The sequence below is a fragment of the Branchiostoma belcheri genome, unplaced genomic scaffold, assembly GCF_001625305.1.
Source record: "Branchiostoma belcheri isolate BF01 breed outbred unplaced genomic scaffold, Haploidv18h27 scaffold14, whole genome shotgun sequence".
NCBI lineage: Eukaryota > Metazoa > Chordata > Leptocardii > Amphioxiformes > Branchiostomatidae > Branchiostoma > Branchiostoma belcheri.
Genome location: NW_017802824.1, coordinates 2,677,707 through 2,702,857, shown reverse-complemented (window position 1 = coordinate 2,702,857; position 25,151 = coordinate 2,677,707). Strand labels below are relative to the sequence as shown.

Here is a 25,151-nt window from a genome sequence, read left to right as displayed (position 1 = left end):
GCAACCTGTCGTACCTCACTAACATCTCCACAATGCCTGTCAGCCCGCTCTGAACGTCTGTCTCCTAAGCATAAAAGGACAGGAATTTGTGATGGTTGTTGCCTTTGATAAGAGCTTTGTTCGCGATTATGGTATGGTTTATTGACTTAACAGTGGCGGTCAAGTCGTGACAAGAAGGGCGGATTCGACCTGTAGAATTGACTCGTACAACGGAAGTAATTAGAACACTACTCAAACACAAATCCCTCTACTATTTTGGCCACAGCAAGTAAATTTTATGGATGACATTCTCCGCAGACTCCAAATCTAATGCGATAGGGTGACAAAAAAAGAAAGGCGAGCCCCCCAAAAAACAAGATCCCTACATTTTCAAATGTTGACATCATAAACCTTGTTAAAAAAGACATGATACCTATATTGCGCCAAGTTTACTGCTAACTATAACAGCATTCATTTGTCACTGAAGCAATTTTGAAAAATGAACGTTTTCAATCATTTTACATATGGGTTGCTTCAATGAGAACATTACATATACACAGCCACCATCACATATAAAAGGTATGATCGAAGACAAAACGTTAAATCAGAGCCTTGGTTCTTGTCTCCTCTTTTCATGGCAACAGACATCTTTTCGGCTGGTGTTGACCAGTGTCAGAGGGCAACAATTTTTTTTCTCCAAAATCATACGAAAATGAATGCGCGCGCTGGTGTCAGCCATAAAATTAACTTGCTGTGGCTTAGCGTTGTTTGTAAGAGCACACATGGTCACTTTTACGATTGTGGTTGCCATGCCAAGCGTCATAAGCACGGGCCCCGGGCGAAGCTCGGTAACTAAGTTAAACACAATTGTCTGACAAGTACACAGCTTATGCACGAATCGCACTGTGTAATTTGACTAACAAAGAGTCGCTTCAGGCTTGTGAATAAGTTGAAAGCCGGGACTTACGTGTGACAACAGGTTGTTGTCGTCGTGTGAGAGTGATTTCAGGGTGAAAGCACCCAGGATGTCGTCTTTGATATGGTGGTGGGCTTGCTGAAAAGAACACACGCAAAGTATTGGACTATAGTATTTCAATAAACTAACACATTTTTGGACTTTTCCTTCTCTTACATCGTAAGCTATTTTTAACGCTTGTTTTTCTATTCCAACATTTATTACATGGCATGGCGACGGCACACTCAAGTTTTTTCAACTTATTTTTACCCCGCCACCAACACGGAAAAAAACGCATGACCTGACAACAGACATACTCCTTTTCACTTGAGTCAAGTGAGGAAATCCGTGTAAAGTGCCTTTGCCCAAGGGCACAAGATCGCATGACAGGATTCGAACTCGGGACCTCTTGATTCTGAGTCGAACGCTCTGTTGTTACGCCACACGGCCCCACAAATTGTTAGATAATTGTTAATCTTCTGTGAAAAGTATACAGGAATTCAAGACATAGAACTTACCATAGCATCCAATGCTTTTCCTGCCATTTTCGTCGCACCACCAACCATTTTAGGCAGAGTTCTGACGTGACGTTTTCTCGTGTGGAGAAATACCCCATCAACTTGCTCTGTCGGACTGCAAGCTGCGAGGGTAACTAGAACGCTTAGTACAAGGCGGAAATACAGCACTCCGTGAGTGGCCATAGGGCTAGAAGTAAAGAACAAGACGCAAGAAGTTTCGAACTTTAGCTGCACAGTTTTGAATACACGTCGAGCCCGCTGCGACCGACCTTATGAGAGTCTTGTCCAACAGGTGGTCATATTTATATCATAAAGTGTACGTGGGCAATCTCGGAATTCGCCAGAGGGGGGATTTTTCGGTCCTTTTTTTTTTCGTCACCCTTGTGGGTTGAATGGGGTGACGTCAGAGTGTTGATTTAGCCGGGATGTGGTTACGTGACCAACAAGTATAAACAAACCAGGTGGACTTGGCGTGGTAAAAACAGACAGGAAATTGTTACATTGATACATCTACACCTACATTGATACATCTACACCTACATATACACCCCAATCTAGGTGGACTTGGCGTGGTAAAAATTTAGACAGGAAATTGTTACATTAATACATCTACACCTACATTGATACATTTACACCTACATATACACCCCCAGGATGTCATGGTTGGTACAGGATGGTACGCAGCCCCTCCCCATACACTAACCCCGCCTCTCATAGCAGATTCTCGACAATTTTTACCTTTTAAGGTATCCCTTTTCTGCCAAGAAGTTACCCTCCAAGCAGAGGTTTGGGTTTTGTAGCCTCCACCAGGCCTTTCTACGGGAATACGGGTGGTAGAATTCGGCAAAAAAGAGAGTAAAATTGGCCAAGGAAGTCCGGCCGCGGGGAGGTAGTTTCTTTCGCCTTTCGAACTGCGCGGTCAGTCAAACCTACAAGGTGGCCAAACTCCCCTGGCAAATATAGCCAGCGTAGTTAGTCTGGTAGAGACTATGGGTTTTGGCTTATTGCCTTGACGTGTTTTTCGACTTTTTTTATCGGTTTTATCTGTTTGGCTCGTTGGCGTAAAAAAAGATACCAGTGCAAAAAAGAAAGCCCGATAAAAAAGCCTAAAAACACGCCAAAACTATGATAAGTCAAAGCCTAAACCTTTGCTTGGAGAGTACCCAGAAATGTTTTCTTTTATTCCAAAATTTCATGACTAGACATGGTGACAGCACACTCAAGTTATATCAACTTATTTTATGCCGCCACCAACGCAGAAGTGGAATACAGAACAAGACATGACAATACTCATTTTCATTTGAGTTAAGTGAGGAAAGTCGTGTAAAGCTAAAGTGCCTTTTCCAAGGACACAAGATCGGTGGCATGTCAGGATTCGAACCCGGGACTTCTTGGTTCCGAGTCGACCACGCTGCCGTTACGCCACACGACCCCACCCCCGTGGCGTATCCTGTATAAGGATACGGGACATTCCCTATCTATACAGACAAAATCTGCGTCTTCCGACGTCCTTGAGTGTATCCTGTATAAGATTTTTTTCTTGGGACGGTTTCTATCTATAAGTGTGTCATGGGACCCACCCGTCTTTCGACGTCGTGAGCGCATCCTGTCACGATTAAGTTTATTTCTAGGAAAGGTTTCTATCATCTATACAAACTCGGTGTGTTACGGGAAGCACCCATCTTTCGACGTCGTGAGCGTATCCCGTATAAGTTTTTTTTTTATATTTCAACATGTAATCACAGGACGTGGTGACAACACACTCAAGTTTTTTCAACTTATATTAATGCCGCTACCAACACAAGGGACAATACAATGCTCATTTTCACCTGAGCGAAGTGAGGAAAGTCGTATAAAGTGCCTTTCCCAAGGGCACAAGATCGGTGGCATGTCAGGACTCGAACCCGGGACCTCTTGGTTCCGAGTCGAGCACTCTGCCGCTACGCCACACGACCCCATCGTATAAGTTTTTTTTTCTAGGGAAGGTTTCTATCTATACAAACTCTGTGTGCTCCGACGTCGTGAGCATGTCCCGTATAAGTTTTTTTTCTAGGAAGAATTCTATCTATACAAACTCTGTGTGCTCCGACGTCATGAGCATATCCCACGTATAAAGTTTTTTTTTTCTATACAAACTCTGTATGTTACGCGAAGCACCCGTCTTCCGAAGAGTTGGTTCTCGGACTCGCCCGCTTTATTTTTTCTGCCTTGCCGAAAAAAAAGCATTTCAGGTTTTAAATGACCTCCGAGATGTAAAAATGTGGCCACAACATTTGAAGAAACTCCCTTCGAATTCTCTAAAACAGAGTTGTTAAAGTTTTTCCATCTATCAATGCAGCGGTTTGATTAAAAGTTTTAAATTCATTGTTTGGATTACAAACCAGGCCAGTATGTTGACTTCATGGCTGTTATCATAGCATTTAGGGATATCGTAGGATGCCTAGGCTTGTTTTTATTTTTTTCGGCCCCATCTCTTCATATTTTCTCTGAAAAAAAATCTGAGAACCAACAAATTAGATTGGCGTGCTTGCTTTTTCTGCCAGCGTGATTACTGTATGGTGTGCTGAACTGAATAGGCGGGGGCGGGCGGACTGTACGTACAAAAGAACACCTGAAATAGTTCACCGACAAAATCCGTGGAAAAAAAATTGCCTCGGGGTGTAAGGTCGGGATGCTATTGAATGGTGTACGTGATGTAGTTGTGTTAATTTTTAACCAAAGGTCAAGCAGCCAAACAATTTCCAAGCAAGTTTGTGAATCAAAGCGGACAAACTCTGTGTACAAAATAACACTTAGAATGGTTTACCGACAAAATCCATGGAACTTTGAAAGGTTGAGATGCTGATGCAAATGTCAAGCCACAAACCTAATGCCAAGCAGGTATTTGAAACTTATTAAGTTTGTGAATCATAGTGGACAAATCCCACTTACAAAAGAACACCTAGAATAGTTCACCGACAAAATCCGTGGAAAAAACTTGCGTTGGGTTGTGAGGTTAGGATGCTATTGAATGATGTGCGTGATGTAGTTAATACTCTAACCAAATGTCAAGCCACAAACCTAATGCCGAGCAGGTACTTGAAACTTATTAAGTTTGTGAATCATAGTGAACAAATCCCGCTTACAAAAGAACACCTAGAATAGTTCACCGACAAAATCCGTGGAAAAAACTTGCGTTGGGTTGTGAGGTTAGGATGCTATTGAATGATGTGCGTGATGTAGTTAATACTCTAACCAAATGTCAAGCCACAAACCTAATGCCGAGCAGGTACTTGAAACTTATTAAGTTTGTGAATCATAGTGAACAAATCCCGCTTACAAAAGAACACCTAGAATAGTTCACCGACAAAATCCGTGGAAAAAATGTACGTCGGGTTGTGAGATTGCATGGTGCTAGTGAATGATGTGTACTTATGCTTCCAAGTATAGGGCGGGCGGACTCTGATTAGAAGAGAACACGTACGTAGAACACTGTTCACCCAAAAAAATCTGTGGAAAAAACTTGCGTTGGGTTGTGAGGTTAGGACACTAGTGGATGGTGTGCGTGATGTAGTTAGTGTTCTAACCAAATGTCAAGCCACAAACCAAATGCCAAGGAGGTATTTGAAACTTATTAAGTTTGTGAATTCCAAAAGGACACCGAGAATAGTGCACCGACAAAATCCGTGAAAAAACTTGCGTTGGGTTGGAAGGTTAGGATGCTAGCGAATGGTGTGCGTGATGTGCGTACTTAGTGTTCTAACCAAGGCCGTCCTTGTTTGTTCAAATGTCAAGCCACAGTAACCAAATGTCAAGAAGGTATTTGAAACTTAAGTTGGTGAATCATAGCGGACAAACTCTGCAAAACAACACCTAGAATGCTTCACCGACAAAATCCGTGTGGAAAAAACTTCCGTCGGGTTCTAAGGTTGGTATGCCAGTGAATGATGTGAGTTATGTCAAGCAGGTATCGAACTCAAGCTTGTGACTATGTGAAGTATGCACCAAAGCACCAGGTGTGACCACCAATGTTTTCGTGGCACAAGCATGATCATGACGGCGACCTTTTTGGCCTAGTCTCTACCAGACTAACTACGCTGGCTATATATAGAGAATATTTGCCAGGGGAATTTGGCCGCCTTGTAGGTTCGACTGAAGAAGCTACCTCCCCGCGGCCGGACTCCCTTGGCCTTAGTCTCTTTTTTTGCCGAATTCTAGGATTCGTATTCCCGTAGAAAGGCCTGGTGGAGGCTATTTTTGGCCCTTGTTTGAGCCTGGTTCTGTTTCACAGCCGAGCGCTGTTTCTTTCTTGTGACTCACGTCACTCAGAAATGTTTCCCGTCAGGGGGAAGTCACATGGCAGGCGTTGGAGCGTGACTTCCGGTCGCACCTGTGCCGCACCCACCGCATGCCTGTGTACGAGAACCGTAGCCGGTATAACCACCCTTCGGCGTAACACACCAGCTTCGCAGGCACGCGCGACGCGGCAAAAACGATATTTAAGCATGCTTAATGGTGTTCGTAAATAAGGCTTAAATATTTCAAAATAATTAAGCAGTATTTAAGCCATCGTAAATGCCACAATCGACAGGCAATTTTTACACTCTGTGAAGGAACAACGTAAAGTCTCCTTAAACATAAACGTATCCTTACTTGATCTTTAAGGTCGCTTAATGTTACAGTAAAGATAAAGCACTGATTTGCAGCAGTGTACTCCACATGTGTACTTGACTACGTTTAAAACATAAAGACCTAGATAAGTATGACTTTGGCAGTTACCGGCGGCAGCCAGCTATATCACACCGAACGACTTGCAATTGTTACACTCAATCTTTGCACATTCCAACAATGCCTGGTGGCAACGAGTTCCAGTCTACAAAAGTTCTTGGGAAATACGAGTTTTCGAACACCTCAGTTCTTTTTCTTGGTTGATAACTCTGATTTTTGATCATGAAGGCATGACTGTTTCTTGTTCTTTTCTGGGCTGGTATCAGATATTTAGTGGTTGGTATGTTCACCAGTTTATTAGTCATTTTGTACATTTATGATCATGTATTTAATTTTCCCTCATTCCCATATAGTGAATCATCTACCAGGCGTCAGAGGCGCTGGAAAGAGTAGAAATTGATAATATGCCAAAGCAGTTGGCCTAAAGGAGTACAGTTTGCCGCTCTGAAACTCCTGGCATGTTATTCTCTCTCTGTCTCTCTCTCTCTCTCTCTCTCTCTCTGTCTCTGTCCCTGTCTATCTCTCGTTCTCTCTCCCCCTCTATATTTATACTCTTTATTTCGGCTAAGAACATCCGTGGCAAAACTATCTTGTGTATCATCTATTCTCTTTCTACTACAGAAGGATCCCTACAGAAGAAAGGGGCCTGTGGGTTATATAATGGCTTTATACTGCATGACGTACTCATTCAAATACACGCACCGCACTAGTAGTTATTTGGTACCGCAAGCACAATAGGGAGATGATAGATATACAGTGCCAATATTCAGTGTTGATCCAACGGAATGTCGGTTAACGTTCGAACAGAAGGTAGTAGTTGAATAGCTCTCATTTCGTTGCCACGTGCGTGCATACTTGTGCAAGGTACAATGTAATCTATGTAATCGGGGTGGGCCCAGGAAAACGGGGGCACACAGAAAGCGAAAATTGTCCCAGATCAATATAGTATTTGTCACGCTTATCTAGGATTAGTATGGGGGCGTCTGTGGTTTAAGGTAGTTGTTGTGTTCTAAAAGTATCATTCTTGTCATGTTGGTCACGTCGTGCAAATAAAACTTCATCAAAATTCCTGCAGCAGCAGCAGCGGAGGCCGACCTGCCGTCGCCACCGGCACTTACCGCCTGTCAAATCTGATTCATGTCTGGCCATGGGATAAAATGGAAGCAAAAATGCAGTATGCAGTACCGCACAATAATCAACACTTATCTGTTGCAATGTCGTAAATTGTCTTAATTTGTAGTGTCTATCTGATTTTAATGTATTTCTATTTTAAAACTCACTCCTTGAAAATAATGTTCTATCATGCTGATCTTAAATAATTCTAAATACTAAAATTAGCTTGTATACGTAATAATTCACGGTCAGGTGCACATGGAACAATACCTTAAACCCACCCAGCGACGCACCAGAGGCAGCCATGCCCTAAAATATCACCTCATCCCTGCAGCAAAGGACAGCTTTAATTTTCTTTTTTTTCTCACGTTCTATACGTGAATGGAATAGAATACGTTGTCCACCCAGGCTATACAAGCACAGTCAGTAGAGGCCTTTAGGCCATAGGGCTCCCTTGCAGTAAGCCCCCCCCCCTCAGTGGGGTTGTTGGAGGGTAGTAGAGAAGAAGAAGAAAAAGGAAGGAGAAGAAGAAAGGTAATGATTTTTCATCAACTCACATCTGACGACATTTTTCTACTATAGGAGATGGGCCGAGTCCGATCAGTCTGTCTCCATGGTAACGGCTCCAGATGACGTCAACCGCGCGAAATAACCCGAAGCATTCTCGAAGAACATAGGATAATACCAGATACTGTTATCTTGTCTTGCAGGTCCTTGAAGATAGCGGCACAGGGTTCCTGGTGGGAGGGGCGCTCTCCATGGCGGACGTCTTGCTGTTCGAGGCGCTCCTTAGCGTGGATGAACTGTTTCCGGGGCACCTGAAGGACTACCCAAAACTACAGGTGAGAAGGCAGTGTTAAGGGGGCATTATAGAAGGTAGTAGATATTATATGGTGTCTATTCGTTATGTCTTTTATGCTTACGTCACATTTCCAAACCGGGGCCCGGCCGGGCAGTCTGTATGAACGAAAAATTAACAATCCATATATGAATATAGATATAGTGCCCATGATTATTATCAAAACGTTTCTGTGTTATTATCATACTTTTCGTTCCCGAAAGCTACCCGACCGGGCCCCGGTTTGGAAATGTGACCTTAGCATTAAGAGGGTTCAATATTTGTCAACAAAAGCATTATGACTACGCTCACTCGGTGGTTTGATTCGGTGGTTATAGCAACTGACAAGGCTTTATCACACCATATACACCTCTTTTTGTGATTGGAATTAACTTCCACTTTTCAACATATTTGTGCGTTTATCTCAAATTTCTGACATTTATGGCCGGCGCTTAAACAACCCACCCGATGCGCATTCAGTTTGTGGTGGCACCATAAAGTACTAGAACATGGCTGACAGCTGTGTTTCCAGCTGTAAAACACACTCGTATAAGGCGTCATATTGTGTGGTACCGCCACTTCCAGAATGGCTCTTATTTGCAATGGATTATAGGCGATTAAACTTCCTTTGTAAAGAAATCACCAGAAAATGTACCTTTTGTATTGTCCTAATGTTACGTAACGCAGCTTAATGCAACAGTGCTTTCTCTCTGTCTCTCCTCTTTTGTCTTTCTCAACTGAGGCAGTATTTCAAATTAATGTATTCTTTATGTGCACCATTAAGGCAAACATTCGTGATTTTATCTCTCAGATGAGATTCCACTATTATTAGAAGAAGTCAAACCCCCTAATAGCATGACAGGAATAGTTTAATAGAATAGAATAGATTAGAATAGCATTTACCTTGTTCCTATTACCTGTTCACATATTTCATATTTACTTTTTAACCTGTATGCATACCAACGTTATTAGATGATGATGTTATTAGATTTAAATAGAGATAGTTGGTTCGATAAGTACATCGTACACGTAGAAGTTCATGTTAGCAAATAGTCTTATATCACCACATTTTTCTTGTCAATGTCTGTATGCATTACAGGGCATGAATTTGCAATAAACAACTACTACTATTATTAACAGATTTTGAACCCTCCTAAAAGACGTAAAGCAAATATGGACACCACGCATCTGCTTGGAAATCAAACTCCTGCAGATTTATATTATGAATGTTAACCTTTTTGGCTCAGGTCAAATCTAAACATAGGCCGGCTTGTGGACGACAATAGTGCGTGAAATGAGTAGATTATATCCCTGACAAAAAAACTAAATTGCTCCCGACGAAACCAGCGCTAAATTGTGCGCTGCCACTGACAGAAGATAAATGTACTTCCACTTACCATTAAATAACCGAAATAGAAGTGGTCGATATATATACTTTACAGGTAAGTGCCCCTTTCTTGTACCACTTATATTGAAAACTACTCTCCTCTTATCATCCGAAAACCCACAAATTACAGAAAAAGTGGGATCCTTTGTCTTCCTCTGTCTCCAAAAAAGAAGTCAAACCCAGTAGTCTTTACTAGTAGTTTCTTAGTAGTTATCAGTAGTTCTATGTGTACTGTGTGTTTTTATACCAAATGTTTCTTCTGTTCCTGCAATTAGCCCTCCGGCACAAATTTGCAATAAAACCAATTGAAGCCATATAATTCACCATTAAAAATGGCAAAAACGGCAAAAAATTATACATAGATGAATTAAAAAGTTCTTTCTAGAAGCAAATAATACATAATTATCACGACTACATACAATTGCAAGTTATGATTGTTCGCTTTTCTTTGCTTCTCCAAAGAACGTTTTCAACAAGCCGTGATACCAGGTTCTGAATCAGCTACCATGCTTACTGTTACATCACTGGCAGCATTAAATTGAATTAACTGGCTGCAAAAATCAAGAACTGCAAGGGTGACTTGCAAGCTTCGGTGTTACCTAACATCAGAAGTGTATATTTGTCTCAAAACGTCTTTGTTCATGGAATAATGCCTATCACGTTTAACTATTTTCAGGAAATGTTTCATTTCATTGTCATTGGTTTCATACCCCTTGTAATAGTCTATCGCCATAAGTTCTCTTTAGTTTTGTCGCTGTTATCACTGAGGTAAAAGAGACGACAATACGACCAACACGGGTGTACGGTATCAATCCCAATTGATAAAGATCAATCTTAATTTAAGCTTGAGAACAAAACACTTCGCTATTCATTGTTTTGTCGATATTGAGAATTAAAAGAGATGGATAGAGCTAGATGTACAATTGATAGTGTGTACTGTCTGATAGCATGTACATACAGGTAGGTATGAGCTTCCGCTGTTCGAAAGAAAAAAAATCGATTTCGGGCTTTCCTCATTCAAAGAGACACTGGAATGTATGAAATCAGCGATAAGCAATGTAAACCCTTTCCCTATAGGATAGGTTGATGCTGTAAATCTGCAGGAATGGTTTCCGGAATGTGCAATTTTGTGCAAAAATGTGCAACTTAAATGCATCTAATGCAATTTCAGGGCGGCAAAACAAAACAAAAATATTTTGGATGAGGAACGCTGTCTGATATTGATATTTACTGCCATTTCTTGGCACATTTTCGTCACCATTTCGTACTTGAAGCGTTTAAAATAGCCCCAAAACAAGCTACGTGAGGGGTTCGTTTCGGTGATATTTGCTGATACCACCAATATGTTAGAAGCAGCCTACGAAACAACCCTTTTCCATCAGTGGTATGCGTTTGCTATGAATCCGTGCACTACCGGTGTAAGTACATTTCAGCACCAAGGACATGATCAGTTCACTACTGGTGTAAGTACATTTCAGCACCAAGGACATGATCAGTTCACTACTGGTGTAAGTACATTTCAGCACCAAGGGCATGATCAGTTCACTACTGGTGTAAGTACATTTCAGCACCAAGGACATGATCAGTTCACTACTGGTGTAAGTACATTTCAGCACCAAGGACATGATCGGTGAACTATTGGTGTAAGTACATTTCAGCACCAAGGGCATGATCCGTGCACTACTGGTGTAAGTACATTGAAGCACCAGGGACATGATCCGTACACTACTGGTGTAAGTACATTGAAGCACCAAGGACATGATCCGTACACTACTGGTGCAAGTACATTGAAGCACCAAGGACACAACCCATGCACTGCTGGTGTAGGTATACATTTCAGCACCAAGGACATGATCCGTGCACAAAAAAGGTTTGAAAATCCAGTTTTACCACCTGAAATCATTTTGGGTTTCTGTATCTGTATCTGTATCTGTATAGCCGGTATAACCGCCTTTCGGCGTAACACACCAGCTTCGCAGGCACGCGGCGCGGCGGCAGCTGGCTATATTACACCGATCGACTTGTTACACCTAACCCTTGAACTTCTAGCTCTAGACATTGTTTAAAGCTATCTATTGACAATGCCCCTACTGTACTTGGTGACAGTGAGTTCCACTCTGCGATAGTTCTAGGAAAGAATGAATTCTTGAACACCTCAATCCTTGGTTGATAACTCTGGTACTTGAATGCGTGGCTATTTCTTGTTCTCTTCTGGGCTGGTATTAGGTACTTAGTAGTTGGGACATCCACCAGTTTATTAGTCATTTTGTCATTCGATTATCTCTAACACATCGTACGTCAAAAACCCATCTATCCGTATTCACGTCCCAATCAGGGACACTGCCGGACAGTTAACCGCTTGTCGTATAATAATACACTGATGACTGATGACCTCGGAACGGAGTCAATGGTCCAATTTCCACGGACGGCATTAACGGGAAAACGGTTTAATTTCCGGGTTCAGTAATCAGGGGACGCGCGATTGACCCGCGGATCGTAACGACCCTGGTTCGATTCCCGATAGTGAGGGGAAAAGGGCCCTCTGAGTCTGGCCATATTCAATATAATTGCTCACTTCTATAACATGTATGAATTTTTGGACGAGTCCAATAAAGAACTAAATTATGGCAGTATCAATACTGTTTTATTACAGTGTAAATTGGATTGGTCATTATAATAGAAATAAAATATTATTGGCCTTTTTTTATGTGTAACTTTAGCTATTACCTATAAATTATTATTTTTTGTTCAAGACGCTTTGATAAGTTGGGAAGTGGGGAACGGATTCGCCCGGAAACTAGCTCTGTATATACTGTATATACATATAATCTGGATAACGTTAATAGTATATCGTATATATCATGACCCCTTAGGCGCTTTACATCATATGCATGTGGAAAAGGTTGAACGCATACAAAAACGTTAGATTTGAATTGAAATGAAATGGAAGCAGCCAACCGCGGAGCTAGATGTGACGCTGTTGACGCGATGATAAGCAATCTGTCATCAGGGGTCAAATGAGGTCAATCCGAGGTCACTAACCCTATCACGGATCGGTAATAATATTTGCTCACTCCCGACTAATTCTATCGTGATGATGAGATTGTGCCGTCCCGTGAGAGTCTGTGTCTTGTCGGGGTTTTTCTCTTTGTTTGCACGCTGCAGCATAGCCAGTACAACCATATAGTGATAGAAGGTTTATGAAATCGTTTCCCATATATCATAAACATATATTCAATGCACTAAGAGCACTCATATATTCAAGGCACTTCTATCTCTATTTGACTGATGTACATGTCCATCAAATAGATATAGAAGTGATCACAACACTCACAACTCACAATATTTACTCCTCATATAAAGTTATGTATCGTGATTAGTTACTACTTAATAAAAACATGTTATGGGGGAGTACTGTACAAATCACTCTATCACTCTAGTATTGTTATGTGTGTACGTGTATGTGGCGTTGTAAAATAAGTAGTACTTGAGTGTAAAGTCACATTGTCCAATGACTAGTGCTGATAGAAATCGTCTTGCTTCATTTTCTACTGGTACGAGTATATAATACATTACAGGCATACATGTATCAGCTTTGGGTGTATTTCGAAGATGCTACGTACATCCAAAGAATTAACATATAGAGTCCGCTTAACTCAAGGCTATCAACAAATGCAAACATCGACCCACTCCAGTCTATCCCATGAGTCAAAATGATGATGTTCTAAAGAGGTAAAAGTAGCGATAGAAAGAGACGCTGTTTGCACTAAGAGCAGACTTGAGTGGCTTTTAGAGGTTTAAGTAAATCCTGCCCTAATGACCCAGGCGGTTCCCAGCACAATCGCCTGTCAATTTTACCATTAGAGAGAGAACATCCCGCACAAGTCTCGCTCTGCTGCGGTTTAATGTGTTTCTAAACCCATCACACAAACAGGGACAGTCTCAATGTCTAAATCTTTCTCGTCGGTGACGAAACGGTTAGAGCGTTGGACTCGGACCCAATATGTCCCGGGTTCGATACTCACCATGGCCCAACACTGTGTGGGAAAGGCAATTCACACGGCTTCCCTCCCTGTACGCGAGAATGACACCCACCGAGCCTTTTTGGCTTATCTGTCAAAAGGTGTGCCAAAAAGCACGCTACGGAATTGGTGCGCCAATGTGACAACATCTGCACATTTGCCACCGAGACTTTTTAATAACCGTTGCAGAAGTTCCAATGTGAATTCGTGGCATGCTTTTCAGTCAAGTAGGTTTTGACACTTGGTTGTTTTGTAACTTTATGTATTGTTTAATGTGTCGATTTTCATTGTTTTCATGTGTAACTTGTTACAGGGCATTCCTAAAAAGCAGTGTTTTTAGATAGCACTGAGGTTTCTACCCTGGTTAAATAAAACAGAAAAAAAAACACACCTTAAAGTTTTTACCTGCATTAAAAGACGTGCGTTTGGGATAAGAATGACCAAATAAAGGAATGAACTGATTTTACTGCTGTGTATATATTTTGTATATTTTGAAACGTTCCCTCGGCGGTCTTCCCTATTAATTCCGGGTAACATCCTGAATGTTAATGGGATGCAGATGCTCTACAATATGTCACGTAAAGAGCGTGGCTTTTACGCCTGGTCTACCGCAGGGCGCGCATATAGATGGATACATTAGAATCAGCATTTCTTCCCGAAGTGCACAAATCCAGGATTAGATCTCTATGTACACAACCTTAAATGTCAGGGGCTGAACCGAAAGTTGGTAGGAACGTATTGTTAGAAACAAAGGAAAATTTTGAACAATATGTGGCCAAGTATGTAAGGGAAAATGTTGTTTCAGACGACGAAAATTAGTAATTCCACACACTGGATAGCGAAATGGAGCATTTTCATACAAATGATTTCATCTCATGTACCCCTAAAGACGTTTGAGAGACTAGGCACATGGTCATGTCCTTACACCAAATATGGTGTACAGATTATGTCACGGTAGTGCACGGATCATGTCCTTGCTGCTGAAATGTACTTACACCATTAGTACACGGATCATGTCCTTGGTGCTGAAACGTACTTGCACCAGTAGTGCACGGATCATGTCTTTGGTTCCGAAACGTACTTACACCCGCACGGATCATGTCCTTGGTGCTGAAATGTACTTACACCAGTAGTGTACGGGTCATGTCCCTGGTGCTAAAATGTACTCTATGTACTACACCAGTAGTGCATAGATCATGTCCTTGGTACTGAAATGTACTTAGACCAGTTGTGTATGGGTCTCATTGTAACCCAATCTTACGTATATGTTCCGTTTATTCAGTTATCGTTATATTTCTTTTTCATACCTAATATTCCGTATTATAAGATTAGCCTAGTCGTTTTCTTGGCAATACGCATTGCCAAACACTCACTGTGGTAGTATGGATAATATAGGAAATCGAAAAACTACCCTGCACTTACTTCGGACCCGGAAAAGGTTTCCATGTTCATTTTATGTCCGACCAAATGGGAATCAATACCAAACGAGGATCCCTACAATAAAAAACTCACGATCAATACGCACGGTCTTTTCTATTTCACTGCCAAACGGTATGTTTCTTTATGCTCTACTAACCCCAGAAGCAAGGCTGGCAGCCAATTTCCCATCTAAACAAGAAGTATAGAGTGTTTTTGAGTAAAATACTAGTATGGATTTTACACTAGATTCTTTTAAATGGAAAACAAGAAGTATAGAGTGTTTTTTGTTATTAAAATACTAGTATGGATTTTACACCAGATCCTTTAGATGGAAAACAAGAAATATAGAGTGTTTTATGAGTAAAATACTAGTATGGATTTTACACCAGATTCTTTTAGATGGAAAACAAGAAGTATAGAGTGTTTTATGAGTAAAATACCAGTATGGATTTTAGAATGGATTGGCTGACAGCGATTTCTCTCCATGGGCCAGTGCTTGGCTTTAGGTGGTAATTTTTTGCCTGTCATAAAATCGTCTCCCCGCAATTGGTTTGTGATAAGCTGCAATTTGTTTCTATCGATAGCTCATCTCCGTGTGGTCCACTGTATTCTTTTAAACCACCGTTGTCACGTCGTTTAATGGTGACAAGGGTTATAGGGACAAACCGTTTTTCAGCTCAACGGGGGTGGCTGACGGACGCAAGAAATATAGGCTTATTTCATCTGGAAGATATATGTGTATATGTTCTCATTTTATTTGATGTTGTGGGAAGTTTTGTTGTCTTCTTTATCACACTTTATGAAGTATGAAGTTCTGCATGGCACTTGCAACACTATGTAACCAGTTACCGTGGTGAGAGACGTCTGGTCCTGGTCATTGACCTTAATAATTATAGTGTTTGGAACGGAAGAAGAAGAAGAAGAAACTGAGCAAAAACAATATTTTTTTCTTCCGTGAATAGTTTCATCAGGTCGGTATGACACTGAGGCTTGGCTGTATAAAAGACTTGGTTGTGTAAAAAAAGAGTCTCTTTACGTAAGGACATTATACACAGATATATGTGTGTATAATGTCCTTGCTTTACTCAATATGTTTTCCTTCGGTAAACATAATAAACTTGTCATGTTCTCCCGCCCTACAGGAGTTCCGAGACCGGGTGTCCGCCCTCCCCAACATGGCGAAGTTCCTGTCGGGAGGACAGAGGAAGCCGCCGCCCGACGCCGTGTACCGCGACTCCGTCGACACTGTCCTGGGACGGAAGTGACGTACATTCCGGATGTGACGTCATCCAGCACTACCTCTGCCAACCAAAGACCGCACAAAGCAGCACATTGCTTGATTATTTGTTTGAAATTCGCGTGATACTTTTGAATAAATAACAAAGGAGGTACTGTTGCGCACAATATAAATCAATGCCTCGATAAATAAAAGATGAAATAAAGTTATAGCGTTTGACATGACTTGTACCTTTTGTGGTCGATTCTACATGTAATTAATTCACACCTCCAACGGTAAACAGAATAACACTAACACAGCTTTTCACTAGAACTATGCAACGCTGTACACTAAGTACAGAAAGACCTGCAGTTGTCTGTGTGAGTTTACATGCATTCAATGCGATTTCAGTGCAGCAAAACTGGACATATTCTGAATAAGGCAATCTTTATGATATTGACACATACTGCCACATATGCACATTTCAATCTGTATTTCATACTTTGAGTATTTAAAACTGTAGAAACTAGCCCCAAGACGAGTCCTTTATTCTATGGGCGGTACCCTAATAATCAGCCAAGGGCCCTTCCAGTAACCATTTTTCGTCAGAATCTTTGGTATTTTTGCTCCATGGGGGTCACTATACATTGGGACAGTGTGGTTTCAACTAAGTATGTAGATAAGTGACTAGAATGTTGACTTTGAAAAATCGGGTTTGTAAGCCCTAAAAACTGCACTGGATGCCTTTAACTCAAAAAGCTCATCAGTAATGAAATTAAAGTAAACATGAAAGGGTCGGACAGTCCAGTCAAGTACCTCTGATGGAAGAGGCGCCAAATTACGTCTGACAAACCCCATGGGAATACCTGCTGTACTAATGTACCATCAACACAACTCCAGACAACATAATGTACCCGGGAATTGGCCTAAAATTGGCTGCTTTAAAAGTAAATTAGAAAACATTTCTTGTCGTACTCTATAGGTAAGGTTTTAAGTCATTCAATTATTGGTTGACAGAAATAGTAGTGAATGAAAGCACCAATAATGTTTAATAGATTCTAATTATACTATAATGAGATTTTTAAATCTCCGTAATTTTACAGGGGTCGAGAAGGCCTCCGGTTTCACGCGGAGTATTACGTTCGACGGTTGGGTGGCATGCAAATAATTGCCTCGGGGAAGGAGATATCCTTCCGCGGAAGGGCTCTGTTCTTGGCCGATGTTTGTACATGTATGTTCGCAGCTGTAACATTCTTTGTACTTTTAACAGCTATTTAAAAAAAACATAAAGGTTTGAAATACACATGTATCAGTGACATACATCTAAATTACCAGGACCACCGTTACATAATGATAATAAACGCATCGTCTAGAATAGAGACATCATATTGCAAAAACTTCCTAAATACTATACCTATATAAACCCGGAGGTATGAAATCTTAGATTTCTTCTTGTTTACATTTTGTATCAGAGCTCAGGCCCATTGTTATATCTATTCTGTGCGTCAGGCATGTTCAGCATTCCTGTTTTCACCTGGCCCCTTTGCAACATAGTTTTTTTTTCAACCTTTATTTCACCTTGAAAATGTACAGTACATGTGTGTAGCGGTACGTATCTTCGGCCTGAGCCGTTTTTCAAGAGGTCAAGGGGAGGTAGGTCAGGGGCCGGGTCTTTGCAAATTCTTCAGTTCAGTTACAATCAGTCGTATAATTACAATATAGATATAAACGAAGTATACAAAAACCAAACACTATTTCGGTTCGTATAACTCATCAGTATCAAGCATCCCAAGCGTTGCTTCCCTAGTGTTAACATTTAGTCCAATTCAAGTCACTAAGGTGACCAGTTATTTGAGCCACACATCGTCATCACACTCACGCCACTTATACGTATTCCCATCTTGGCCCCTGACCAGCTTAAAAAACATATTTATTGTTGTTATACAATGTGTTACCACACACCGTGTGACTGTATAAAGTAGAAGCAAATGAAGGGGGTGGGCGAATGAAAACATCAAATGCATGTCCTTCTCTTAACGCCAATATTTCCTCACCTTTGTAGGGCGAACGAGCGTTTCTATGCAATCATTTCCTTATACCAAATATAAACATCATAGAAACGGTTCTTTGATTGAAAAAAAAGCTTACATCTACAACAATTGGAAATGCTAAATAGTGCACATAGCATAGCCCCCTTCGCAGACTTGTAGGGTGGCGGCGGTATTATTTTTTTTCGGGGAGCGACGCGAGTTATGCCGCAGAGGGACGGTTTTGCCGCCGAGGGAGTTTTGCCGGGGAGAGAACGGTTTCGCCCCTAACTCCCTCAGTATCGTCCTTCAATTTTTTTTTTTCAACAAATGCTCCTGCAGTTCCAGAACAAGCCGCTAGGACAACCCAAACTCATGTCACTTCTTCCCTACCCCAAGAGTTATCTACCAACCAAAATTCGTGACCCTAGCATGTCCAGAACATGAGATATCAAAACTGGAAGTTCAGCTTAAGTACATGTACCTAGGAAAGCCGCCAGGGGGCCCAAAATCTAATCATTTCTAGGTCTCATGAAGACCTACCCACCTACCAAGTTTCATTCCAATCCATCCTCTGCTTCTCGAGTTATCTTGCTAAACCACGCACAAACGCTACTGAAAACATAACCTTCTTGGCGAAGGTAATAACGCTGCCACCCTACAAGTCTGCGAAGGAGGCTACACATAGCACACGCCAAAGACACACGTCATTTGATCTCTATTGGAGCATAGAGCTCTTAGGTACGCTCAAATTGCTTTATGTTAATACAGTACGTTGTTTTGACAACGTCCATCCTTAAAACTGTCCACACGATTAAATAAAAGCACAGCAAACCTTTTAGAGAGATCATCGCAAATACCAGTGTGGGCAAAAAGTCAACATTTTTACTCTTTTTCCTAATCCAGGGCCATCTGTGACATTTTGTACTGATGCGTCTGCAAATGTTTAGTGATGTTACCATGTGTACGGGTGCACGGAGGGATTGGAACTGTCCAGTAGACTGTCTTGTCTAACTGAAGCGGAGGTTTATTGTGGTATCTCACCTGTCATACAGAGGGTTATGTGATGTTTGTCATGGGATCTATCTCTACTGCCAGAGAGAAAAGGTAAAGGTTAAAAACCCTGGCACACACAGCCGGATATAGTATCCTGAACACTGCCGAACTTTTTCTCCAACCATGCTGGGCCATGTTGTTTTGATTATATGGATGACATCCTCAGGAACCCTGCATAACTTGTCTATAAATAGCTATCTGTGGGTGAATAAAGATATTTTCAACTTTTTTTCCTCCTTATTTTTTTGCCAGCCATGGATGCATATATATATAGATAATACATGGTGAAAGGTTACACAATGGACCGTTTCTTTTGTGTTGATGTAGTGTCAAAAAGTCATTGGCACAATGTCCTAACTCAAACACACACTACAGTAATGTTGCTACCTTCATATGGACCAATAATCTAAGCAGTATACTAGTATATAATAATGAACAAATACTAATACCAAAAAAACACATTCTTTTCTCCTTCTTGGGGCAAATAAGTTGTTGGGGCAAATAGGTAGTTAAAAGACAAATGTCACAGCAAGTACAATGTCTCTGGTCACAGCTATCTATATTGCAAACGATAATTTGTGTCTATTTTGTAACCAAAGACGAATAGATGACAAACAAACGTTATACACGTGCCACACCTCGCTTTATTATGATCATCCGTATTCTGGTCTCCACTCAGTGATGCCACCTAGTAATCTTGCTCAGTACTGCAGGGTATACTACACCATTGAACTCAGGATCTGTAGTTTCAAAATACTCCTCAGTGTAATGATTCCATATTCAGGTAGTGTGCAGTCACATTCATTTTGAACAGATTTTTGTTAAAGACAGCTTCTTATCCGACTAAAAAAATATCAGTTTTGCTTCTGTTAGAAACCTGTGTTTGGATATATAGATGTTGTTGAGCTTCAAATAATGCAGGTAGTCTTTTTGGTACATTGGCTAAGACAAGATTTCTCTATTTAGGTCTAGAAAAGCCCAAACTTCAGTAGACCATCCTTCGCTAGTGGTATGAGATGTTTCCTGAAAAGCTGGAACAGATCACCTCGTACCTGAAATGTAAAAAGAAACATCAAAGTTAGGCACTAAAGTGTTTAGCATTGTATGCACTATGGAATATTTCACTCACTCAAACTCAAACTCATCATATTGGTAGCATGAATCTGCATCTGTATCTGTAACTGTGGTCTGTATAACCACCCTAAGGCATAACACACCAGCTTCTGTACCTGTATCTGTATAGCTAGTATAACTGCCCTTCCATGTAGCACACTAGCTTATGTTTTGCCCTCAACAGTTGAGGAAAGTCCTTTTCTTCCTAGTTTTTACAGTTTTTCCATCTATCAATGCAGTGGTTTGATCAAAAGTTCAAAATTCATTGTTTAAATATTATTAACCCAGCCTTTTGTGTTGACTTCATGGCCCCTATCATACCATTTGGGGCTATAATAGGATGCCTTGACCTGTTTTTATTTTATTTCTTTTTTCGCCCTATCGCTTCATATTTTTCTGAAACAATCCAGAACCAACAAATTAAATTGGTATGGCCTTAGTAATGAATAAAAAATGTACTTCTCAAACTCTAGCATCATCTATTTATTATAGTGAGTGTGAGAATGGGTGACTGTGAGTGAATGAGGGGGGGAGCACAAAAGATAGAAAAAAGCAAGAAAGAAGATAACTGCCAGGATTGTAACCACACTGACCTCTGGAATGTCACAGAGCCTCCTGAGTTTGACATCTCGGTAGGTCCAGTCCAGAACTACACATCTCACATGGTCCAACCTCAGAGCATCTGAACACAACACAGTAGGTTATAGTGCATGGTGGTGCCATTAGATCAATCTCTGATATTTGCACACTTTTATATTCAAACTTGTCTAAAGACAGCCACCCAAGGGACCTAGAATCTGGTCTTCTTACACAAAGCACATGGACAAGATATGACGGAGATACAAATTTTAGAGATCATGTCCTATTGTAGACTGTCCCAATGTGTTAACAGATGACACTGTGGGTGCCATCTTTGAACCCTAGGGTGGAGGAGGGTGGAAAGAGTAGAAATTGACTAAATAGAGATAACATGACAGGGGAGTTGGTCTGCTAGAGAGTACAGCAGACCAACCAGCAGCCCAACTCTACCAGCATGTTATCTCTCTATTTGGACAATTTCTACTCTTTCCAGATGCCTCCCCAAAGCCTGGTAGGCTAACACAAACTAGCTGTTTTTCCATTATTTCTCACTAGTTATCATCAGCAATGAATATGGCTACAGGCTTGAAAATAATGGTAATTAAAGGCTGTGTTTCTACCTTCCTCCACGAGAGTGGCTACCCTTGCAGGTGTCCCCACTGCCAGGTGCACCACCTGTTTAGACAGCTGTTCCACCTGATCTTGCACCTGAAAGGACAAAAGTGCAGCTACATGGACTCAAGCCTATAATATATTACATCTTTCCTAAGCTTTTTTAAGATAGAAACAAGAATTGTGGGTATGAGACACAGTAAATATGTTATGTATGTAGCAATCACCTTGAACTAAACATCTGAATACCATATAGTATAGTATACGCTTCACAAAATGAACACAGAAAAGTCAAAACTGACAACAGTCATTGTTCATGTAACGTTACCTTGATGTGTTTGGCAAACAGTTTTATAGACCTTGCCTTCCCTCTGAAAGTTGTAGAATCTCTGTGGAAAAGATTTTATAAAGGGATAATTTGTTTAGTGGTCATGATAAAAAATTGATTTGAAAACTAAATATTGTTTTCAATAGTCTTGGTGTAGTACATTACAAACTCTTACTAGTCATATTTTTGTCTGAAACAAAGCGAATGTATAATGTGTAATCACTTAGTGCAAGTACAATTGGAGCTGTGCAGGTATATCTGATGTCTACCTGCACCTAACCTGCACTGGTCCATGTACTGGGTATATGCAGGTTAGCGTAGGTAAAATTGGAGCTGTGCAGGTATTTCTGATGTCTACCTGCACCTAACCTGCACTGGTCCATGTACTGGGTATATGCAGGTTAGTGCAGGTAAAATTGGAGCTGTGTAAGAATTTCTAATGTCTACCTGCACCTAACCTGCACTGGTCCATGTACTGGGTATATGCAGGTTAGTGCAGGTAAAATTGGAGCTGTGAGGGAATTTCTGATGTCTACCTGCACCTAACCTGCACTGGTCCATGTATTAGGTTTATATACAAATGTAGGTGTATGTGGATTTTTGTTTGTTGTATATATATAGAGAGAGGGATTGTTACCACGTGCACCTATGAAACAATGAAGCAATGGTTTCTAAACAGTTTTGAGTTTTTAGTGTGCTAAATTTTAAGTGGTGCAGATAAAATTTGTCTGGTACAGGTAATTACTTGTATATATACAAAAGCTATCTTTCCGCATCCAGGGGCTGCTAAATCCAATAGAACTACAAGTTAGTATTAAGGGGCACCTACCTATTCAAATCAACAGCTCTTTTGGCTGCACCAGTCAAGACTATTACCAAGGGGGCACCCTTGGCTTCGTGGGGGTCTACAAGGGACGACCAGTCTGGAACAACTATACAAAAAGGGGATGTCATTAGAAAAAAAATAATATGAAATTGAGAACATGTGAAAATTATGTGGACGTAGGTTGAACTTGAAGGTAAGAAAAAAGTGAAGAAGTATATAATAAGTGTACAACTACAAGCTCTTACCTTCTTGAAGATATGATGAAATATTTGGGTGGGAAAAGTCATTTGGGGACAAGAAGTGCTTGTCTGGAGAAAAAGAAAAACATTTTCCTTTCTTAAATAATTTCATCAGGTTGGTAAATGATTGAATAGACTTGATTTGATGACTGTTCACAGTAAACCAGTCATTTTAATCATTAGCTTTTCGAAATGTTGGCTCATCTAAAACAAATGGTTGTGGATAAAAGAACCTGCAAAACCTAATATTTTCTAAAAACATATTTTGTATTTTGAGGCTGAAAACGTTGTCTCAAAGCTCTTGAATTTAGATGACAACAAATGGAGAGTGAACAGATGAAAGAATAAATTCTCCCTACCTTCCAGTTTGAGTTCCTCCATCTCTACTGCTGTCAGCTCCAGCTTCTGACCCCTTAGGAGAATTGACATCACATCAGCTGGGTCTGGCATGGAGGGCTCTGATGGGAGCTGCTCACTGATCTTTTTCTGTGACAACAGAGGTTAGTTCGTTGTAAAGAACACTGGCATGGATGGTTCAGTATAGTGTTTCAAATCCAATTTTAAGACATAGCAGCAGGAAAAAAAATACATTTTATGTACCCTTCATATCAACACTATCCCTATGACCATTGCTCATGCTCTATCAATTATACATGTAAGGTGAAGCAGTAGCAAAATTTGGTTTCAACTTAGTTTTCTGGTATAATGTTAAAGGCATTTAATGCAATTTCAGGATGGCAAAATAAAGAATATCTGGGATGAGGAAAGGGTTTCAAGTAGTCCAAAAACAAGCTATATGACCCTTTATTTTTTGGTACCAACAATAAATAGCTAGAACTACAACCAGCGTATGCAATTGTTTTCCATCAGCAACATTTTTTTTTGCCTCATCAGTATGCTATGGAATAGGGTAAATTTAGCTTACATTAAAGAAAATTGACTCTGAATTCAGTGTCACTGTTACTTCCCTGAAATTGCTTTGTCTACATTTTGTCATCTAACAAATACATTTTTTGTCTGGCACAAAATTGGAACATTTAGAACCATAAACTTTTTTTTTTTTCGAAATTCATTGAAAGGTCAATGTATTTGGGTATTGATATGTATTATGCCCACCTTATTCCTTCTTCTTTTGTTTTTCTTTGAGACAGCTGAGTCAGGTACATCGTCTAGCTTCCTCTTGCCGGTGTCTTGGACAGGTCTGCTTCTTGTGATAGTCTTACTCTTACTCTTAGGAGTCTTCTTTAACTTTGTCTTTGCTGGTTTACGGTTGTCTGTATTCAACTGTGGAGGTTCAACTGAAAAAAAAGAATTCAGAGATCTCATACCTCCATGAAATATGTAGACAAAACCCACACCACTTATTCCTGACAGGAAAAGCTATCTGTCACCAAAAATTAGACCATAGCATGTTCAGGACAAAAGATACAAAAGCCGGATGTTCTGCTGCAGTACCAAAGTCAGCCAACAGGAGACCCATATTTGACCTTGACCTTTGTCTTCCTACGACCTACCAACATACCGAATATCATCACAGTCCATAAAGGCGTTTTGAAGTTATGATGACTACAAATGTGCGGAAACATAAACACACACACAGAAAGACACAAAGACGGACACACACAGACACACGAAAAACAATATATATACCTCCATTTTTCATGGAGGCAAAAAGTGGCAAACTAATGACATTAGTTATCACTTTGTTAACAATCTGCGTGTAACTGTTAAACAACTTTTATGTCGATTCGATCGTGTCTGAACACACCCCTCTCACACGTGCTTCTATTTTTTTCCCAAAGGGGGAGGGGGGGCAACAATAAGGGTAGGCTATTTAAAAAACACAAGGTCGGTGCACTTTTTCATCCAAACCATATAAACAAAGGTACACTGAAGATGTTATGAACATGAAACTACCCAGCAGCAAACCTTTCTTGTTCGCAGAATCGTCTTCGTCGTCTTGTAGCCACCATTCATCCTGCAGATCGTCCGCCATTTTGGACTTGCATAGTCTAAAAGCGCCCCTAACGATTCGTTTACAGAATGCAGCACAAAACTGGTGTTCATGGTACACTCAGTAGCGCCATCCAGTAGCTGTTTTACTAAGTGCAGGTCTAAAACCCAGGGAACCGTGGCTGCAAATAATTCACCCTATTCTGTCTTTTTACTTCATTTCATTGCAAAACGATTGGTCCAAATCGTCAAGAGAATATGTGC

General features: G+C 40.7%; 2 protein-coding genes across 2 annotated transcripts in view; one reads left to right on the top strand and one right to left on the bottom strand.

The window, feature by feature from the left end:
- The window catches only part of LOC109464689 (glutathione S-transferase A4-like), an 81,157-nt gene extending 64,834 nt beyond the window's left edge, over positions 1-16,323 (top strand). Inside the window, exons 5-6 of the mRNA XM_019761735.1 lie at positions 7,983-8,114; positions 16,081-16,323. Of these exons, the coding sequence (XP_019617294.1) occupies positions 7,983-8,114; positions 16,081-16,203 (255 nt within the window). The 3' untranslated portion in view covers positions 16,204-16,323. The remainder of the gene's footprint in view (positions 1-7,982; positions 8,115-16,080) is intronic.
- Positions 16,324-19,864: 3,541 nt separating this feature from the next.
- Positions 19,865-24,936, bottom strand: LOC109464687 (protein CMSS1-like). The gene is made up of 9 exons (XM_019761734.1): positions 24,864-24,936; positions 24,051-24,232; positions 23,294-23,420; positions 22,941-23,003; positions 22,699-22,801; positions 21,870-21,930; positions 21,550-21,637; positions 20,944-21,032; positions 19,865-20,289 (listed from the first exon to the last, which is right to left on the bottom strand). Exons 1-9 carry the CDS (start codon positions 24,928-24,930, stop codon positions 20,206-20,208), a joined length of 864 nt encoding a protein of 287 aa, XP_019617293.1. The 5' UTR covers positions 24,931-24,936; the 3' UTR covers positions 19,865-20,205.
- Positions 24,937-25,151: the final 215 nt, after the last annotated feature.

Coding starts and splice junctions, on each gene's coding strand:
- LOC109464687 (XM_019761734.1), bottom strand. CDS start 24,930: ATGGCGGACGATCTGCAGGATGAATGGTGGCTACAAGACGACGAAGAC. Junction 21,638..21,869: donor TGTTTGCCAAACACATCAAG/GTAACGTTACAT, acceptor TTGTCCTTTCAG/GTGCAAGATCAGGTGGAACA. Junction 21,033..21,549: donor AGCCACTCTCGTGGAGGAAG/GTAGAAACACAG, acceptor TGTTGTGTTCAG/ATGCTCTGAGGTTGGACCAT.